This window comes from Orycteropus afer, unplaced genomic scaffold (genome assembly GCF_000298275.1).
Source record: "Orycteropus afer afer isolate SDZICR_OR568_19922 unplaced genomic scaffold, OryAfe1.0 scaffold00044, whole genome shotgun sequence".
Lineage (NCBI taxonomy): Eukaryota > Metazoa > Chordata > Mammalia > Tubulidentata > Orycteropodidae > Orycteropus > Orycteropus afer.
The window spans coordinates 8582687-8604915 of record NW_006921631.1 but is presented as its reverse complement, the minus strand read 5'-3'; the positions used below and the strand labels follow the sequence as shown (position 1 = coordinate 8604915).

At 45.0% G+C, this 22229-nt stretch overlaps 1 protein-coding gene across 1 annotated transcript in view; it reads right to left on the bottom strand.

The window, feature by feature from the left end:
- The window catches only part of FAM78B (family with sequence similarity 78 member B), a gene marked incomplete at its 5' end in the record, with an annotated part of 139832 nt that overhangs the window by 109640 nt on the left and 7963 nt on the right, over positions 1–22229 (bottom strand). Inside the window, one exon of the mRNA XM_007937741.1 lies at positions 21977–22229. Coding sequence (XP_007935932.1) covers positions 21977–22229 — 253 coding nt within the window. The remainder of the gene's footprint in view (positions 1–21976) is intronic.

Here is a 22229-nt window from a genome sequence, read left to right as displayed (position 1 = left end):
TGCTTCCATGGATGCTGATGGTGGATCCAAGTAAAATGAAATTCTTGAAACTTCAGTATTTCCTTTGTTTATCATATTGTTGCTTATTAGTCCACTTGTGAGGATTCAAAGAAAAAAAATTGTTTTTATTGTGTTTTGGGTGAAGATTTACGGAGCCAATCCACTTTTCATTCAACAATTCATGCAATTTTGTTTCATGCCATTGATTGCAATCCCTACAACATAACATAACTCATCCCCCCCGTGTTTCCTGTTTCTGTTCCTCCTTTCCTATCCCTGTCTGCCTTCTGAACTTTGCCCCTGGGCAAATGCTCCCCTCTGATCTTGAATGGTTGATTGTTCGAATGAGTTTGTACCCTCCTGGTGTTGTTATTCACCTTATAAACCTATCTATTATTTGGCTGAAAGCTGAACCACAGGGGTGAGTTCAGTTCTACGCTTGAAGAGTGACTAAAGGCCAAAGTCTCAGGGGTTCCCAAGTCATTATCTGACCAGTAAATTAGGTCTTTTTTACGATTTTGAGTTTTGTTCCACATTTTTCTCCCAATCTACCCATGACCTTTGAAGGTGATCCCTTTCAGAGTGGTTGGTAGTGGTAGTCAGGTACCATCTAGTTCTTCGGTCTCAGGGTAGTAGAGGCGGAGGTTCATGTGATCTATTAGTCTTCTGGACTAACTGTTCCCATGAGTCTTTCATTTTCTTCACTATTCTTTGCTCTGGACAAGGAGAGCTCAATAGCTGCAGCTTAGATGGCAGTCCACAAACTAGTTGTGAGGGTTTTTGTTTTCTTCATGTTGAAGTGTAATCCATACTGAAGGCTGCAGTCTTTGATCTTTATCAGTAAGTGCTCCAAGTCCTCTTCACTTTCAGCAAGCAAGGTTGTGTCATCTGCATATTGCAAGTTGTTGATGAGTCTTCCTCCAATCCTGATGCTCTGTTCTTCTTCATACAGTCCAGGTTCTTAGATTATTTGCTCAGCATATGGATTGAATAAGTATGGTAAAAGAATGCAACCCTGATACATACCTTTCCTGATTTTAAACCACGTAGTATCCCTTTCTTCTGTTTGAATAACTGCCTCTTGGTCTATGTACCACAATTAAGTGTTCTGTAATTCCCGTTCTTCACAATGGTGTCCATAATTTGCTATGATCCACACTGTCGAATGCCTTTGCATAATCGATAAAACAGGTAAACACCTTTCTGGTATTCTCTGCTTTCAGCCAAGATCTATCTGACATCAGCAATAATATACTTCATTCCAAGTCCCTTCCAAATCCAGCTTGACTTTCTGGTATTTCCCTGCCAATGTACTTCCACAACTGTTTTTAAACTACCTTTAGCAAAATTTTACTTGCTGTGATATCATTGATATTGTACTATAATTTCCATATTCTGTTGGATCATTTTCCTTTGGAATGGACACAAATATGGATCTCTTCCAGTCAGTTGGCCAGGTAACTCTCTTCCAAATTTCCTGGCATAGGCAAGTAAGCACTTCCAGTGTTTCACCTGTTGAAATATCTCAACTGGTATTCTGTGAATTCCTGAAGCCTTGTTTTTTCTCATCTCCTTCAGTGAAGCTTGGACTTCTTCCTTTACTATCATCAATTCTTGATTATATGCTACCTCCTGAAATGGTTGAATGTCAACCAATTCTAGTGTAGTGATGCCATATATTCCTTCTATCTTCTTCTTGTTTTTTCAATTGTGATTTGGGTGAAAGTTTACAGACCAAATTCACTTTCCATACAGCAGTTCAGATACACTTTGTCATGACATTGACTATAATTTCCCACAATGCAACAGCTCCCCTCCCTCTTCTTCCCCATAGTTACCTCTTCCCTGTGTCCTTCATTCCATTCACTACTGCCCCCTGAGCTATGACCCTGTGCATACACAGCCCTTCTATTCTCCCATGATTGTTCTCTACAAGGAGTGTATCTACCTAGTGTAAATGTCCACCTTATATGCCTGTCTTTTGTTTGGCTGGAAGCCACAGGTGGGGGTTCAATTCCAGACCTGAAGGGCAGCTAGGGGCCATAGTCTCAGTGGTTCCACCAGGCTCTAACAGACTAGCAAACCTGGTCCCCCCCACTTTTTTTTCCAAATGATTTTGAGTTTTGTTCCACATTGTTCTCTATCCAGGATCTCCTACATAGATCCCCCTCTGAGTGGTTGACAGCGGTAGCCAAGCACCATCTAGTTCTTCTGGTCTCATAGTCATATAGGCTGAGGAGTGCATCCTTCCATCTTCTTTTGATGCTTCCTCTGATTTTCAATATTTTGCCTATAGAATCCTTCTCTATTGCAGCTGAAGGCTTGAATTTTTTCTTCAGTTCCTTCAGCTTGAGAAATACTGAGCATATTCTTCCCTTTTGGTTTTCTAACTCCAGATCTTTGCACATTTCATTGTAATACTTTACTTTCTCAAGCCACCCTTTAAAATCTTCTCAGCTCTTTTACTTCATCATTCCTTCCATTTGCTTTTGCTATTTGTATGTTCAAGTCATATATATACTAGGGTGTAATTCTAAATCCTAATTCTGATGACAGACAATTTAGGAAGCACCAGATGCTGAAGGCTGTGTGGAAGAAAACTCCCAGCATCCAAGTAGGAACTTCCCTCTCAGAATGGAGACATAAGCATGGCTGTGATCTGAGCTAGGAGCTCTGGTGGCATAGTGCCTAAGGCATTTGACTGCTAACCAGAAAGTGGGCAGTTCAAACCCACAAGCCACTCCTTGAAAGGAAGGTTAGGCAATCTACTTCTGTAGTGATACTGCCTCAGAAACAGTGATCTGAGCTGGTCAAATGCCATATCCTCTCAACTAATCAATCATTTATGTGGCTAAAGAGAATTAGTTGCTTAACGAAAAATAACTATGCACAGATCCTGATGTTAAAGATCAACAGATAGAGTTTCCACAAAAACATTATCATATAGATAAATGCTACTTCTCCCTTCCATTCATTCTTGTGGTGTTGTACTTCCTGCAGGAGAAAGGTACTCTTTAGGATTAAAATGGGAAATATTCTGTTTGGTACATACAGTTTCCACTAGCTGATTTTTGGAAGTAGATAGCAAGGCCTCTCTTCCTGATCTGCCTTTGGAAGCATCACTGAAATTGATCCACCATTGGTGACCCTACTGATATTTGAAATAAAAGTGGCATAGCTTCCAGCATCACAGTAACACACAAGCCACCACAGTTAGACAAACTGACATACAGGGGGTGGGCAACGGACTCAAACATACAACAATCATGAAGATGGTACAGGAGGTGAGCAATATTTTGTTCTATTATACATGAGGTTGTCATGAGTTAGAGCAGACTTGACAGTAACTAACAACAACAGGATTAAATCCAACAATGACCCCATTCAATCAACCTGCCTCCAGGTTCCAACTCTTGGCCTAATTATACAGCAGTTTCATTTCTCAAAGTCTTTCAATTGTGGTCAATCAACTGCACATGTACCTGGATGATCTAGAAACTCTCTGAGGTTGCTGTTCTGAAAAGACACCTCTCTGAGGGACATTTGTGAGAGAATGGAAAAAAACTTCTCAGCTACCTTGGCTGAGATGATACCTTAGCAGAGGTGATACCTTAGTGGTCTCTGCTCCTATCCCCCTTTTGCCTCAGGAACCTCTTAGCTATGACCATTAAACTCAGCCACCCGACTGCAGATTATTGTGTCAGGGAGCTTTTCTGCAGCCTTGGAAAACAGATGAGACACTGGTGGGTGGCTGTCCCCATTCACTGGGAATGGGGAGAGCAGCTCCCAACCTTGTTTGGGTTTCCTAGCTTCATACATGACAGGGCAGGGTTGGTTACAGGGTCAAAAGTTTTGTTGGGTCTTGTCAGGTGATAACTAGGATGACTATGGCCTTTCTTTGGCATAGCCATGGTCTTTCAATTGTTCTTTGTCGCACATATTAGCATCTGCTCTTGACACCCAGACCTTTCTGATGATTACTATTATGTGTTGAATTATGCCAAAAAAAGATATGCTGAATATCTGATTCCTTATACCTGTGGAGGTGACCATATTTGGAAATAAAGTCTTTGAAGATGTTATCAGTTAAATGAGGTCATATGGTCATTAGGGTAACTCCTAATCCAGTATGAGTGAAATGTCCATATAAAAGAGACACACAGAAAAGAAGGCCATGTAATGAAGGAAGTATAGATTAAAATGATGCATGTACAAGCCAAAGATTGCCAAAAGGTGCCAATCACCACCAGAAACTAGAAAACAGGCATGGGTCAGACTCTCCTTATGGGACTCTAGAAGGAACCAAACATGCTGAGACCTTGATTTTGGACTGCTAGTTTTCCTAAATGTGAGATAATGCATTCCTGTTGTTCCACCAACCCAGTTTTTGGTATTTTGTTAAAACAGCCCTAGGAAACTAAGTTATCAAGAGGACAAGAGCAGCAAACCATGCTCTTAAACTTCTTTCGCATCCCTCTCTTTGCCATAGACCTACTGTGAATGAGCAGGTCCTGAATGAATGCTTCTTGAATTATTTCCCCTTCTCCCGACACACTTCCCCAGGATTCCAAAGCCCCCAATACTCTGGTCTCAATGTGTTTCAGTGTCCTCACCAGACATCTAAACTCTAGATTAGCTGCTCCTTTAAGTAAGAAGTAATTTTCTTTGTAAAGATCACCTATGGCTTTTGAAAAGCCGCTCATGAGATGAAAGTGGAAGCCCAATCCAGGCTTGGAGTGGATGTGGAAGACAAAGTGGCTCACAGGCTCCAAGGAGAAGTGGGGTGATTCTGTTCCAGGGTCCAGGACAGGGTTACTCCTTCAACCCTTTCTCCTTCCACCTTTGTCTCCCCAGCTCAGGGACAGATGGTGAACCCTAAGACAGGGAGCCAACTAGAAGTCTAGAGGGTCCAGGAATAGGAGAACAGTGGCCTAGGGGATGGGATCTGCTTTAGGTCCAGCAGCTTGAAATAGTGACTGGCCTGGACAAAGCACTGGTCAGAAACGAGGCAGGAAGATATCAGAATGGCCATAGGCAGTGCAAGAGGTGAACAAGGACAAAGACAGGCAAGAGTCAGTCAGCAGGGTTGATCAGACAGACAGCAGTAGCCATAAGAGTTATAGGACTTGAAAAGACATATCAGACAGCTGGGACAACAGTGGGAGATCCAAGAAGAGACCAGGAGATCTGAAGGTGTCTCCCCCTTCAGGGAAGCCTACAGAAAGGGCAGAAGCTAGGTTCCCAGAGGAAATTTTGAGAGAGAAGGCCAGGCTAGAATGAGACTGTCTAAGGAAGCCCCAGCAGACCACCTACATTACCCTGATGTCAAGATTCCTCCTCATGAGAGTCAGCCTAGAGTGATGCAAAGACTATAGCTTTGGAGTCAGCCAGACAAGTGGTATTGACAGGATGCTCAGAGGCACACACTTACCCTGTCCCCACCCACAGTCCTTCCATGGCAGCTCCCTTAGATCCCAGCATGGGCAAAGCAACTGTGTGGTGGTCTCAGCCTGCTCTTTCCTGATCCTCCCCACCTCCACTTCCTCTATGATAAACAGACACTAAGTACAATTAGATCATGGCCCTCTGCTGAAATGCCTCACATTAATAAAAAATTAAAAGGGGAAAAAAAAAGAGAGAAATTCAGCTAAAAACCACAACAGAAACAGAGTCTCTAGGCAGCTAGGATATCCCTCTTGGACTTCCCCCATCTGTTCTGTTCTACAGGGGCCTCCCAAAAAAGCCCTGCTGTCAGGGGAGGGTCCCTGGCCCCCTCACAATCTGTCATCTTTGACACCACTTGGATCTCATTTTTTCTGGAGCTGCCAGGGGCCATGAGGCTACCTTGCCTGTCTGTGGGCAGGGGGCCATGGGGCCAACGTATGCCATCAGCACCTGGGCAAAGGGAAGTGAACGGGAGGAGGAAAGGGTTCCTGGGCATCCGAACCGAATCTCAATTTTTCTGCTCATCCCTCCTCCCTTGGGCAGCCAAGCAATCCTATTTCCTGCCATCTGTGAAGGGTGTCTCTGGGGAGGCCTCTTTCTTCCTTGCTAAGCACTGCATATGGACACTGGGAATAGACTGGTATCTCTGCCTTCTGGCAACTGTGTAGACATTCCTTGGGCTAATTTGTGTTCCTCTGTGTTGCAGAAGGATGGTGTTCTTCCTAGCTGCTGCTGCTTCTTAGGAGTACATGGCCCCCTCTGCAGGGAGGCTGGACCCTCATCAAACAATGGGAGGAGGGGCTGAGGAAAAACTAAAAGGTGGTAACACTTATTACTACTGTACAGTCTAGGGGTGCCACAGCCTTGACCTACAAAGCGAGCTGCCTGTCCTCCATCAGGGCTTGTGTGGCCCACTTGTGAAGAACACTGGCAATTGAATTCAATAGCCTGCATCTGAATGCTGCTTCTACCACCCACTAGCTGTATCATTGCTCCTCTGTGTGGTTCAGTGTCCCCATCTGTAAAACGGGTGAGCCAGCCTAGATGATTTCCCAGGGTGTCTTAACATTCCAGGAGTCAAAAGTGATTTTGTTGACCCAGCACTTTCATTTTACTAGCTCTTTCTCTACTTTCAAGGAACTCTGGTGGTGTAGTGGTTAAAGTATTTGGCTGCTAACCAGAAGGTCAGCAGTTCAAATCCACCAGCTGCTCCACCGGAGAAAATCAAGGCAGTCTGCTTCCATAAAGATGTACAGCCTTGAAAACCCCATGGGGCAGTTCTACTCTGTCCTATAGGGTTGCTATGAATTGGAATTAACTCAATGGCAGTGGATTTCATTTTTTGGTTTTTCTCTGCTCTCTAATCTAGACCCTGCTATGACTGGTAGCTGGTAGCAGTCAGTTTTCATGGGGCTGTTAGGGTAAAGAGAGCTGACTCAGGCCTGGGTTGGTCCCTTGGGTCTGATCCCAGGACCCTGGTCTCATTAGCATCCTGTCCTGACCAGCTGAGCTAACCAAGCAGCTGGGAGGCGAGGAGGCTAGCTATTTCTCCTCCTTTATTTTAACCCTTTGTTTCCCAGGTCTCCTTAGCAAGAACAAAAGCCAGCACTCTTTCAGCCTGAAAACTTTCCTATCTATCCATCCACCCACCCTCCCATCCATCCATCCATCCAGTAGCTCATTCATCCATTTAACCCTAAGCAGAGTATGTGTTTGGGGGAATGAGGCAGCATAACATCATGAAGAATCATGGAATTAGTTCCATATAATTTCCAATCCTGGCTTTGCCATGTGGCTGGTAACTTATTACCCACTTATGAGGCAGGCAATACATTATCCAATTCTTCAGGCCTCAGTTTCATCATCTCTAAAAAGGAGAAAATACACCTACTTCACAGACAGTGCGTATAAAACATTTATCATCAGCTAAGTGTTCAGTAAGCGGGTGTTATTGTTGTTGTTATCATTAAGTTGAATAATTTGCTTATGGTCTCATGGGGACACAGAACAATAAGCAGATATCTGCACATTGCTCACAGTGTACATGTGTTCCAGCAAAAGACATGCTCCTTGCCTCTGAAGGCCAAGAAGGAGTTTGAAGTTTAGCTTTTTGGTATGAATCGTTCACCCTCCCTAAAGAAAAAGTAGAGGTTCTTTATGGAATTTTGAAATAGATTATCATGTATTTGTTGTTGTTGTTGTTATATGCCGTTGAGTCGGCCCCGACTCATAGCGACCCCTCCTTGGGTTTCCGAGGCAGTATCACTACGGAAGTAGGATTGCCCAACCTTCCTTCCGAGGAGTGGCTGGTGAGTTTGAACTGCCAGCCTTCTGGTTAGCAGTCAAGTGCCTTAGGCACTATGCTACCAGAGCTCCCCATCTGAGCAACCTGAAAAAACTCTGGTTTTGAATCGAGTTCCTTAGGCTCAGGTTGGGTGCTGCCATTTTGGAAAATGGAGCACCCACCACGTGATCTGCATGGCTCTTGGGAGGAGGAAGAATGAATAGGCAAGAAGGGTCATGGAAGTAACATCTCTAACTCTCCTTCAAGCTTCTCTCTTCTACATATGTGGCCCCTGGCTCTCACATGCCTGAAGCAAAGCAATATCCAATTTGCTTATCCCTTTCTAAAGCCTGTCCCAGCCACCACTCCTGCCCCAGAGGCCCTGACTCCTTGGCCTGCTTGGATCTTCAGGATGCTGCCAAGCTTTAGCTGACTGAGGAGGCCGATTTATTGCTTCCCATTAGCCAGACCTCTGAGTGCCCAGCCTGACACAGGCCCACGAGCCAGATCTGAAAGGTCAGGCCCCATGAGAAGGAGCCAGCCAGAATCTTTCCAAGGCAGCCTGTCACAGTGACCACCCAATGCGCCATCAGACCACCATCAGACAGCACTTGGTCTTATTTATTTTATGTTAATCTGACAGCCTGGAAGTTTCTCTTTGCTTTTGTTGAACACATTTAGCTGTCCCTCTCTTGCCTTCAGAGGCCTTAAGGGATGCCTCAAAATGTGCCTGTGAGCTGGCTGACCCAGAGGTACACACTGCGCTCAGCTCTGAGGATGACCTCTGTTCCTACTTGGTTGATGGTGGGTGCACTTAGCATGGGAAGGGTCCTGGGGCAGGAGTTGGGGTTCTGATTCTACCAAGGCCTGCCGGGGTGACCCTGAGCAAATTATTCATTTTTGTTGGGTCTCAGCTTGCTTATCTAAAATGGGAATAAGAGTTGCGCTAAATAAGTTTCATGATTATTATCAGGTTAAAAGAAATGAAATTAAATATATATATATATATATATATATATATATGTATATATATATATATTCTTTTTTTATTGTTATAAAATCATATATTACACATTTGCTCATTCAACTTTGTTCACGTGTACAATTTAGTGATATCAATTACATTAATCATGTTGTACAGCCATTACAATAATTGTTGCCAAATTTCCCATCACCACATGGGGTTACCATGAGTCAGAATTGACACAAATGGCAACTAACACAACAATAAACAAACTCACAACTTCCTAGAAAACGAGTCCTCCTCCCCTTTCTCCCTCTCCCCTGCTCCTTCCTGGTAACCACAGGAAAAATGTAAAGAGATGAAATTTTAAAAGGGACTTGAAAAGAATAAAGTACATTAAAAATAATTTTGGAGACAAATTGCTTCACGTGTTGGTCTCATTTATCCACCCGGGGGTAAGCTTCATAATTGTTCTTGAGCATAAACAGCATGTTTCCCCTCTTCCCAGTCCTTGGTTCAGACAAACTGTAGCTCCTAGCTGGACTGGTACTGCCGTTGGGGATGGGGCAGGAAGTCCATCTCAGAACATAGCTGAGCTGTAGGCATTGTGCTCAGGGATTGGATGCTGCCAGGGTCCTGGATGCTGCTCAAATCCATAGCTCAGAGCAAATCTGGGAGGGTGCTTTCTAGATGGGATGAGGGGTCTTTGTCACACCCCTCTGAAGTGAAGTAGAAACAGCCCTGGTTCCAGCTGTCTCCTCCCCTGGGGGAAGTTGATATGTCGAGGACTGTCTCCAGAGTCCAGATGCCTCTCTGCCAGGGGAAGTCACAGAGACAACCATAACACCCCTGTTCCTTGCAGCTGACCCAGAGTCACCCTCTGGTAAGAATAACAGTCTCTCACCCTCTATTATAATAATAACATGTGCACAGCATGTTATTTTCACATTCTTCATCTCACTTAATTCCTAACACCCTATGAAAGAGACATCTTATTATCTGCCCATTTACATACAAGCAAACCAGACACTGGATGGTTATAAGGACCTGCCTAAGGCCACACAGCTGACACTTGAGCCCAGGTCTTCAGACTCAAGCCCCTGTGCTGGGGAGCCAGTAGCTATATCTTCCGCTGGCACACGCAACAGTTCCAATTGGCTTATATCCCAGAATCTAAGGAGGGAGTAGGGTCCATGCTGCTGATATGGTGGCTGGAGGGCCTTGGCAAAAGGAATAGCACAGGAATTCCTAGAGTCAGAGGTATGCCCAACAAGCTGGTCCCCTCCACCACCAAAAGGAAATCCTCTTTCCCCTTCTCTTCCTCGTCATCTGCCAAACAGCAACTGTCTGGAGAGTTTGAAGGATGAACAGACCCCCAAATCCAACACTTGCGGGGTCTGGATGACCATCCACTGGGCCCAGCATTGCCCATCAGGGCCGACATGTGGCCTGGAAACTCCCAGAGGTGTTGGCAGAGGGCTGGTTCCTGCAGCACTGTTGGCCAGCCTGGGGTCCCTGAATGCTGAGGATGGTGCCTTTGGGCTCCCAGCAGATGAGCTCTGTCCACACCGTGGACTCAGTCTCTGCATTTCTTGTTCCCACCTCCTTATATAGCTCATACTGCTAATCGTGGATGTCATTCTAGGGGGCATTCTGAGAGTTTCACATGTGTGCCCTCAGAGCACTTTTCTCAACTTACAAAGCAATGAGGAAATAAGCAAACCAGAGGGGGGAAAAAAAAAAAGCCAGGTCCACTTTGGAAAGGAACAGAAAACTATAGGGGAACAATAATTCACAGAGCAAGTTGGGAGACTCTCCCTCCTGGAAGGTAAGGCAGAGTATTAGAAATTGAGTGTTTGTCTCCTGCTTGTCTCCTGGCTTGGCTACTTGCTGTCTGTAAGATTTCAGGCTAGATACTTAACGTCCTTGTACATCAAAATAGGAGTACTGCTTTCATGGAGCAATTTCAGTGTCATGGATGGGAAGCACCAAGACAACTGCCAGGCACACAGCCCTTTAACGTGTTCCTTTCTTCTCTTGCCCATTCTTTTCCTTCCCACAGCAGCATCTCCCAGACTCACAAGGCATTCATTGATATTGATAACTCTCCCCAACACATGCATACTCATATGCCTTTTACTAAAACCAACAACTCCATAACCAAACCAAAACCAAACTCCCTGCCATTGAGTCTGATCTGACTCATAGCGACCCCTCCTTGGGTTTCCGAGGCAATATCATTAAGTAGATTGCCCAACCTTCCTTCCAAGGAGTGGCTGGTGGGTTTGAACCGCCAGCCATCTGGTTAGCTGTCAAATGCTTTAGGCACTACGTCACCAGAGCTCCTACAACTCCAAAATCATCCTTAAATACAACATTGTTTTGGATTGGTAAGAATGAGAGGCAACTCACCCTGTGACTTCTCTTATGTTGGGCACTGTCCCACACTGTAGGTATCTCTGCCTTGGTGTGTGGGCTCCCACCCTTCTCAGAGATCCTCAGTACCTCCTGAGCCCTGTGTCTTTGTGTGGTCATCAGAATTCTCTGCTATTGATCATCTCCTCATATTCTCAAGTCCATAATGGCCAAGTTGGAAATTAGTCACTTTCTATAGCCTGATTATCTGCAGTAACTTTTATTAATAGTGGATCAAAGTGGCTGAGGTGGCTGGTAAGAAGGAAGCTAAGTAATCATCTACTTGGGGCACCTGAGGAGACAAGTCAGGCCTGTGACTGCTGCAGCCATACCCATTAGGCTTTCTAGCGCTGGTATGAATGGAGTACTGACCTGTCTCCATGACAAGTCAAGCTGGCTCAAGCCAAGGAAGTGCACAGACAGGTAGGACATGGAGTCAGAAGTTAGGGTTCACAGTCCCAGCTCAGCCACTCACCAGATGTATGGTCACAGGCAAGTCACCTGATTTCCAAATACCTAGCTCACAGGGTCTTTGTACAGGTCAGGTGAGATCAGTATGCTCAAATGAGATGGAATGGGGATATATGGGCTCTTGAGTCACATATGATTCTGCATTTGCTTAACCAATTGCCAGTCTTCTTTCTTGACCTGGAACATGAAGCCTCTGCAGACCTGGCCCCAACAGTAAGTAGCATTCACTTCTGCTGCCATGTGAAAACTCATTGATAACCAACCGTTCAACATCCACCCAGCTCTTCTGCCCCTACTTTCCTACACAAGCCACACTGCAATATTAATTCTCCCTCTATTACTCCCCTTTCTTTTCCTACTCATTTTTCTTCTCCTTTGTCCCTTTTCACTCCTGCAACTCTGGAGCTGTGCTTTATCTCCAGTGAGCTTAATGCTTCCTGATAAGACCAGCTAATCCTCTGCTGCTCCTCTTTTGCAGAGATGGAGAAGATTAGAGGCAGAAAGGTTAGGCCATCTCCCCTTCAAGGTCACTCAGGACTTTAGTAAGGGAATTGGATTCTGCTTTCCCCTCTGATGCTCTAGATTGGTGGGGTGTGTTTGTGTGGAGGGGGTACATCCATCCCCAGTGTTTCTGGTGAAGAGAAGCCCTAGCTATTTCCAGATCTTGAACCCTCTGACTAGGGGTGTGATGAGAGTGGGGGCGGGGGTAGACACAAGTGCCTGGGAGATTCACTGGGCTTTCTGGACACAGGACACTCTGGCCCTCAAGTGCAAATGCCCAAAGATGGTGGTATCTCTATGATGAGTGAGAGACATACTCAAAGCCATGCTGGGCATGCAAGCAGTGAGTAGCTGGTAACAAGATGTGAAGCTCCAGCTCAGGGTGAAATGATTCTCTACTAGGTAAAGCATTTCAGCAATGGCTAAAGGTGTCACCTCCACAAATCTTGGGATTCAGGCCACAAGAGAGCAATGCAGATGAAATAGTGCTATGGCAAGATTTGTTTCCTCAGGCAGACAACAGATGCCACTTTCCAGCAGGTGACATTGGAACGAGTCTTCAGTGTTTGCTGAACACCACTGCCTGTGTGCAGAACACTGTAGGGAGACCAGGACAGTGACAGACATTGCTCGGTGCAGAGGAGCAGACAATGTGACAGAGGAATGCAGGACAACACGACACAAGTAGTGGAGTTGAACTGCATGCATTAGTGCTAAGCGACCACTGGAGTGTCTAAAGGTTCAAATGCGTTTTGGAGTTAACCTTGGGTTTAATATGAAAAGCTAATATTGAAGAGAACCATGATTTGTTGAAGAGGACACAGACTATTTGAGGTCAGAGAATAGTCCATTTATTTATTCATTAAATGTTTATTGAAATTTGCTAAGGACAAAGTACTGTACATCAAGTAGAGAACAAAATGGATACAATATCTGTTTTCCTGAAGCTTATAGTCTAGTAGACCCATCTAATATTAAATAAACAACAAGTCAGATGTTAATAAACCCAATTATATTCTTTCAAACTATGAGGTGTGAAGGAAAAGAACAAGGCATTTTGAAAGAGAAGAAAAGAAACCTAATTAAAACAGTGAAATCAAGGGTTGGCTCTCTGAGAAGGTTAATCGTTGAGATCTGAATGAGGAGTAGGAATTAGCTAGAAAAGGGTAAAGAAGATGAGCATTTTAGAGAGGTCAGCATATGGAGAAGCTGTGCACTGGGATCCAGTTGGTTGCCTCTGAAGAACTGAAAGAATGCTGACATGGCTTAACCTTTTCATGACTGAGTTATTTTCTGCCTTACATTTTTTGTTGATACTGTGTTTCCAGTAATGGAAGCCTTGATGAAATCCAAGGGGGGAAAAAAATTTGCAGTCATAGGGATTTTGATATAATTATGTGGGACACATATGTCCCAAGTAGACTCTGAATTGGTGGGATGAGGCCTGTATCCCCACCAGTGGATAGCATGTACTACAACTGGGACAGGAGCTTCCCAAGGACCCAGAGAGGCTGCAAATGTTGGTGGGTGATATGTCTTACAGGCCAAGAAATGGTTAGAAAAGAGAAATTCAGAGAGAGACAAAGGAAATTTTCAAAATTTATACTAATTGCAATGGAAAGTCACTAAAGGGTTTAAGAGAAAAGTGATGGCAGTGATACCATTTACATTTTAAACCTATCACTCTGGGTGCTATGTGGGGAATATGCTGGAGGTAGGGGTAAGTTCAGTTAGAAGGCCTCTGCTGCAGCAGGTGATAGCTGATGGTGACATGTCTTGAGATGGCAGTGGTGGCCATGGAGAGTGGTGGCTGGATTACATATATCTTAGTGATGGAGTCAGTAGGATCTGATAATGGATTGGATGTGTGGGGAAATATCAAGGATGACACACTAACATTTCAGCTTGAGCAAGGCAGGGACTAAAAGTGTTACTTACTAAGATGAGGAAGAATGGTGGAGTTACAGATTTTGGGATACAGGGCTGTAGTGGAGATCAAGAGTTCAGATTTGGATACATTAAACTTGAGCTGTCTTCCAGAGAGCCAAATGGAAACTGTGTGTAGACACACAACTGGCGTAGAGGTGATAGCACATCACAGACAACATCTCCTATTATGGGAATGGATAAAATTACCCAAGAAGAGAGTATAGAATGAGAAATACCCTGATGAACTTTATCACTGGGTATAACAAAAACAGGAACAACTGGAGAAATAGCATAAAAGCCAAAAGGTGGGAGTGATTCCAGGCAGAGGAAGCTGTCAACTTGTGAAATGTTCTGGAAAGGTGAATGCCTCTTAAAAGCATCTGCTGTTTATGGCAATAAGGCCATAACAGATGAGCTTAGGAAGAGCAGTTTCTGAATGGATAGAAACCAGCTTGGATTGATATGAACAGTCAACAGAGGGAGTGGGTAGAGTTAACTCCTCAATAACCTTGGTTCTGAAGCACGAGGCAAGAGACAAGTAAGAGTTGTCTCCTGAAGAAGAGTAAGCCATGTCTAACTAAAGTTCCACTGAGGCCCAGGGTTCTCCAAATTGGCAATGGAGGTGGCTTTTATGCCATCAGCCTTGACCTGACCCTGGTGAATTTGCTTACAGCTTCAAAGCACAGTGCACTCAAGAGATATGGGAAAGAAGCCTTTAGCTATTGCTGGCTTTCTCCTGACCTTGGCTTCAGCTCCATCATTCTTGGTCCATGAGCATCATTTCTTGTTTAAATCTCACTTAAGAAACCTCTTGGGTGTTTTGCTTCACCATTCAAACCTGCTCCATCAAAAAGGTCTTATGCCTCCATTGAAAAGTCCCTGCAAATCTGAGAGGAATGAAGAGGGTATGAAGAGCCTCCTGACCCCATCTATCTGGTTAACAAGATTCAATCTCACATGTCTCTTTTCTAGATCATATTATCCTAGGTCCTTCCCAACAGGCCCCAAACCTACCTTTCAGACCTGATCTCCTACTGTTCTACTTGAATGCTCCATACCAGCCTTCAAAAACAAAACAAAACATGTCATTGAGTCAATTCTAACTCATGGTGACCTCATGTGATAGGGTGGCATTTTCTTAGACATAATCTTTACCAAAGTAGATCACCAAGCCTTTCTTCTGTGATACCACTTGGTGGGTATGAACCACCAGCCTTTTGGCTAGTAGCCAAATGCAAACTATTTGTGCCAGTCAGGGACCTCCAGACTACTTATGCCCCCTTCAAACACCTTATATTTTCCTACTTCCACTCACCACTCATCTGCCAGTCTGTTGTACTACGGTGGCTTTTGTGTTGCTGTGAGGCTGAAAGCTTTGCCACTGGTATTTCAAGTACCAGCAGGGTCATCCATGGTAGACAGGTTTCAGTGGAGCTTTCACAGCAAGAAAGAAGAAGAAGAAGGATGGGACCATCCACTTCTGAAAAAAATTGGCCACTGAAAACCTTGTGAGCAGCAACGAAAGTGTCCTACTTCCATGGGCTTGCTTTTTTCTTCCTCTAGAATTAGTCCATACTCATGAGGCGGCCATGAGTTGAAACTGACTCAAGAGCAACTGTTTTGTTTTTTCCCTTATGTGAATTCTTTCATTACTCATAGCCCAGCCCAAGTCCCTCTACCTTTAGAAAACTCTGCCTTGTAGACCATTCCTCAATCTCCCTGACTATTCTCCCTTCTCAGGAATTTATCCTATATTAGTTGGAATAAGGCATTTGGCTGCTAACCAGAAGGTCAGTGGTTCAAACCCACCAGCTGCTCCATGGAAGGAAGATGGGGCAATCTACTTCTGTAAAGATTTACAGCACAGGAAACCCAATAGGGGTCATTATAACTCAGAACTGACTGATGACAGTGAGTTTGGTTTAGAATGAGTTGGGAAAAGTGGTTTTCTCTGCACATATCCATACCTCCTACACTGAAGAGCAGTGAGGCTGCCTCATATTTCTTTGTTTTCCTTGCTGGTGCCTGCACATCAGGAGCTCTGGTGGGGCAGTGGTTGAGTGCCTGGCTGCTGATAGGTCAATGGTTCAAAAAAGTTGGACAATCTACTTCCGTAGTAATGCTGCCTCAAAAACCCAAGGAGGGGTCGCTATGAGTTGGATACGACTCCATGGCAGTGGTTTTTTTTCTTTTTTTTTTTTTTCTGGTGGCATAGTGCCTAAGGTATTTGACTGCTAACCAGAAGGCTGGCGGTTCAAACTCACCAGCCACTCCTCGAAAGGAAAATTGGGCAACCTACTTCAGTAGTGATACGGCCTCAGAAACCAAGAAGGGGTCGCTATTAGTCAGATCCAACTGGATGGCAGTGAGTTTGGTTTGTTTGGTTTTCTGTGGAAGAAAGATGAGGCAGTCTGCTTCCTTCACAATTATAGCTTCAGAACCCTATGACCCTATGGGGCAGTCCTACTCTGTCTTATAGGATCTCTATGAGTCAGAATTGACTCGACTGCAGTGGGTTTGGTTTCTCAGTTCTTTTTCACATTAGAAAAAGAAAAAAAATTCACTGCCATTGAGTCAATCCCAACTCATAGCAACCCCTATTGGGTTTCCAAGGCTGTAAATCTTTATGGAAGCAGACTGCCTCATCTTTCTTCAATGGAGCAGCTGGTGGGTTCAAACCACCCACCTTTTGGTTAGTAGCCAAATGTCTTAACTACTACACAACATTGTTGAAGACAATGAAAACAAGTCCAAGAGAGCCAAAGTATGATCTTGAATATATCCCTCCTGAATTTAGAGATCATCTAAAGAATAGATTTGATGCATTGAACACCAATGACCGAAAGCCAGATGAATTATGGGAAGATATCAAGAATATTATCCATGAAGAAAGCAAGAGATCACTAAAAAGACAAGAAAAGAAGAGAAGACCAAAGTGGATGACAGAAGAGACTTTGAACCTTGCCCTTGAGCGGAGAATAGCTAAAGCAAATGGAAGAAATGAAAAGGTAAAAGAGCTGAACAGAAGATTTCAAAGAGCAGCTCGAGTAGACAAAGCCAATTACTATAATGAAATGTGCAAAGACTGGAGTCTGAAAACCAAAAAGGAAGAACATGCTCAGCATTTCTCAAACTGAAAGAACTGAAGAAAAAATTGAAGCCTCAAGTTGCAATAGTGAGAGATTCTATGGGCAAAATATTGAATGATGCAGGAAACATCAAGAGAAGATGGCAGGAATACACAGAGTCACTGTACCAAAAAGAACTGATCAATCTTCATCCATTTCAGGAAGTGGCATATGATCTAGAACCAATGGTAATGAAGGAAGAGGTCAAAGCTGCAATGAAAGAACTGGCGAAGAACAAGGCTCTGGGAATTGATGGCATACCAATTGAGATATTTCAACAAACAGATGCCCCATTGGAGGCACTCACTCAGTTATGCCAAGAGATTTGGAGGACAGCTACCTGGCCAACTGACTGGAAGAGATCCATATTTGTGCCCATTCCAAAGAAAGGTGATCCCACAGAATGTAGAAATTATAGAACAATATCACTAATATCACATGCAAGTAAGATCTTACTGAAGATAATTCAGAAACGTTTGCAGCAGTATATTGACAGAGAACTTCCAGAGGTTCAAGCCGGATTCAGAAGAGGACGTGGAACAAGGGATATCATAGCTGTTGTCAGATGGATCTTGGCTCAAGGCAAAGAATACCAGCAAGATGTTTACTTGTGTTTTATTGACTATGCAAAGGCATTTGATTGTGTGGATCATGACAAATTATGGATAACATTGAGAAGAATGGGAATCCCTGAGCACTTGATTGTACTCATGAGGAATCTGTACCTTGACCAGGAGGCTGTCATTCGAACAGAACAAGGGGACACTACATGGTTTAAAATCAAGAAGGGAGTGCGTCAGGGTTGTATTCTTTCTCCACACTTATTCAATCTATATGCTGAGCAAATAATCCGAGAAGCTGGACTATATGAAGAAAAACGTGGTATCAGGATCGGAGGAAGAATCATTAACAACCTGAGATATGCAGACGATACAACTTTGCTTGCTGAAAGTGAGGATGACTTAAGGCACCTACTGATGAAGGTTGAAGAATACAGTCTGCAGTATGGATTACATCTCAACATAAAGAAAACAAAAATCCTCACAACTGGACCAATGAGCAGCATCACAATCAATGGAGAGAAGATTGACGTTGTCAAGGAATTCACATTGCTTGGTTCTACAATCGATGCCAACGGAAGCAGCAGTCAGGACATTAGACGTCGTGTAGCATTGGGAAAGTCAACTGCGAAGGAACTGTTTCAAGTGCTGAGGAGCAAGGATATCTCCTTGAGGACTAAGGTGCGCCTGACACAAGCCATGATATTTCCAATCACCTTGTATGCATGTGAGAGCTGGACAATGAATAGGGAAGACCGAAGAAGAGTTGATGCTTTTGAGTTGTGGTGCTGGCGAAGAATGCTGAAAGTACCATGGACTGCTAAAAGAACTAACAGATCTGTCCTGGAGGAAGTGCAGCCAGAATGCTCCTTGGAAGCAAGAATGGCCAGACTTGGTCTCACCTATTTTGGTCATGTTGTAAGAAGGGACCATTCCCTGGAGAAGGATGTCATGCTTGGTAGGGTGGAGGGTCGACGAAAGAGGGGGAGGCCTTCAATGAGATGGATTGATACGGTGGCTGCAACAATGGGCTCAAGTGTAGCAGGGATTGTGGGGCTGGCGCGGGATCGGGCAGTGTTTCGTTCTGCTGTGCATGGGGTCGCTATGAGTCGGAAACGACTCGACGGAACTTAACAACAACAACAACAACAACTACACAACCAGAGCTCCTTTGCACATCACAGGTACTTGGTAAATATTTGTTTATTGACAAGTTGATTGAAAAGCAAGCCCTTACTCCCGGAAGGACGAAGACTTGCAGCAGTCAGTCACTTCAGGGATGCATTAGCAGAATTCGCCTGGACCAAATGAGAAATGAATAGGTGCTGCAAGTACTCACCAGTCAGCTTTCTATAGACTCATTTGAGGAAGTTCCGAATCACTTGAGTTCAAGATCAAATTAAGCTCTGGTTATCATGCCCATCAGCTATTTCAAATGCCCTTTAAGAAGTCTACCCCTTCTTGGAAATGTTGCAAATTTAAACCACAAAAGCTCAGGGTTTCTTTTAACACTGTAGATGGAGGCTTCTTACCATTTTGAGCTATGAATGTCCTCTGGCAAGTCCCTTTTTAAACACTGAAAAGGCAGCTTTCTAACCTAAACCCTCTTGCCATATTATGCCTCGTGTAGCAGGAACACTGAACAACGGTGAACATTCAGCCTGCGGTGTTTTTTCCACTCAAGGTACTGGCTAAAGCAGACATAATAACAAATAGACTGCAGAGACTTTCATGCAATATGAGTTCCCATTAAAAAGTTTACACTGTCAAAGTTTTCAGGGCATAAACATTTTTGTGGAGATTGGTTCAATCAAATCTGGGCTCCCAAGTGGCTTTAAACACATAGCAATTATTGCAACCATGAAGAGAAAGGTCGACTCTGGACACAGATCTATAATAACATGCTTTATGATTTCCTGGGAACTATTTTTGGTCCTCTGCATCAATAACAAGAAAACCAAGAATTGCAAAACACTGAAAGGGCCAGTTTTCAAACAAAACTTCTTTTCAAATCCCAAAGGCAAGAATTCAGTGGGGAAAGGGTCAGGGAATACCATGTCCTTCTGAGCCATCACTGATTCCATTAAAGCTGGTTCCAATGTGGACACACCCTCCCACAGAGTCAAGGAGTTCAACCACCAGGTCTTTTCATATCTCAACTTGGCTTCCCCTGAGATAGGGTATGTTTGATTTTTTATGGAAAGGTCCCTTTATTTATTTATTTTAGATTTACTGACTTACAAGGGCTTTGAGGCAAAAGAGAACCCAGCTGTTTGGTCTTGGGGAAAGCAAGGCTGCTTCTCTCATATCCTTCTGGCTTCCTGTGCTTCCTGTACAAGGGACTTCAGGCCACCCATGAGAGAAGTCACTACCCCCAGCAAAGGTACAAGCCACCCTCTGTATGAGACCAGGGGAACCACGGGGTGGGCCCTTGCCCTTTCTGTGACTTTCCCTGATGGCTGGAAATAATGGATTTCTAAAAAAGCTGTTTTAAGAGACACATGTGTTCAGATATAATTGCTCTTTTGAAGGTTTGTTTATTTTGAAATAACATGATGCACCAAAATAATGTTGTTGTTATGTGCCATTGAGTCAGCCCCACTCATAGCGACCCCTCCTTGGATTTCCGAGGCAGTATCACCACGGAAGTAGATTGCCCTATCTTCCCTCGGAGGAGTGGCTGGTGGGTTTGAACCGCCAGCCTTCTGGTTAGCAGTCAAGTGCCTCAGGTACTACGCTACCAGAGCTCCTACCAAAATAATACATCCCCAATTTCTCACATCCAGCTGCCTTCCAGAAAGAAGGATTATAGCGCCCAAAGGCACAGGGAAAACTGGGCTCTCGCACTTCACAAGGAATGAGCTTGCTCCATCTCAGAGCTTTTATGCTCAGAAAGAAAAGTCCAAACTTTTGGGGTGGGGGCGGGGAGGAGGAGAGAACAAAATGACCTGTCAAAACTCCTTTTAGCGCTTATGACTAGTATTAACTTACTTGCTCTCAGAGTACAATAAAAGCCTGAAAATTGCTGCTAAAAAGGTGGCCTGACCTTTTAAAAGGGGAACTTCCACACCCCACATCCACATTGGGAGCGCTATAGCTTTAGATTAATAAAAGAAATGAGGCTGAATTTCCAGAAGAGTGTTTCCCTTTAGACTGCACGCTAATTAGGGTGCGCTAGACCTATATTCTAACAGCGGGTGAAATGTTGGCCCCAAAGCTTTTAGCCACTATAGCGCCAACTGCTCAGAGTCTAATTCTGAGAAAAGGCGGGAGGGGTATTATGAGAAATTAGTAAATAAAAAAGTCCTGGATGCTCCCTCCTGCAGCCTGGAGTGTTGGCTTCTGGCGGCAGAGAAGCCACTGCGATCCTGGGTCTCCACCGCAGCAGCCAAGCCCGAAGCGCACCAAGCAGCACTGCTGAAAGAAGTTGGAGAGCTCCCAGCTCGCCGACAGGATTCGGCGGTGGGCGCGGGAAATCCCTTCCAGCGCCGCAATTAGGAAAGTTTTGAAGAGTAAGTAAAGATCCTAGACAGACAACACACCCGTTCTTTTCTTGAGCATAAGAAACACCCGGTTCCACGCCAGCCGGAGACTGCTCTCACAAGGCCATCAACCCAGCTCCGCCCGGACGCGCCCAGCGCCTTCCCGCTCCCCACCACTCAGAACTCCTTCAGAGGCGCGGAGCCAAGGGCAGCACTGGCCGGTTTGCGGTACCGGAAGGAAGCGTGTCCAGGCTCCCTGGCTTCGGGGAAAGGGCTAGTATTCAACAGTTCAAGGGACACAAGCAGAACCACCAACTCCCGTGTTGACGCCTGGGACCTTCTCCACGCCCGCTCCGGTTTCTCCAAACGACGCGCGGCACAGTTCACACGTCCTCGGCACTCCTCTCCATTCCTCTCTCTACACATCACCCCCAAACTCTTGCCGAGAAACCCCACAAAGCACAGACCGCACCCCGAAACTCCCAGGGCACTTGTCAGCCACCTCCCACCTGCGCCTCTCGAACCCTCCGCGTCGCATTCTTCGCACAAGGCACTGTTCGCGTTAATGGGGAGTCAGAAGCAAACCAAGAGAAAATGCCTTCGCGAGGAGCCTCCCTACACCCGCCCTGTCACTGTAACAAAAGCGGAGGGAGGAGGGAGGTGAGAGAGGAGGCGGGAGGAAGGTTTAGAAAGAGGATGGGGAGTGCAGTAAGAAGGACCTGGGGAGAGGGGACAAGGTGGGAACCAGAGACTGGGGCCAGGGACCCCGCTCTGGCTCCGCGCGGCCGATCGCTTACATGCCCAGGTCGCTGTAGGTGTTGAAGAACTCCATCTGGTTGCAAGCCTGGATCCAGCCCACCACCCAGGTCTCGTGGCGGGGGATGGGGGGCATGACCACGCGGGCCGAGGCTTTGAAGTAGGGGGTCTTGTAGCGTAGGACGATGGGCGAGGTCTCCTCGATGCGCGTGGGGCACTGGTCGATGGTGGCGCATACATCGTACACCACGATATTCTCGCGTCGGATCCGCGCCTTGCAGGTGATGCTTTGGA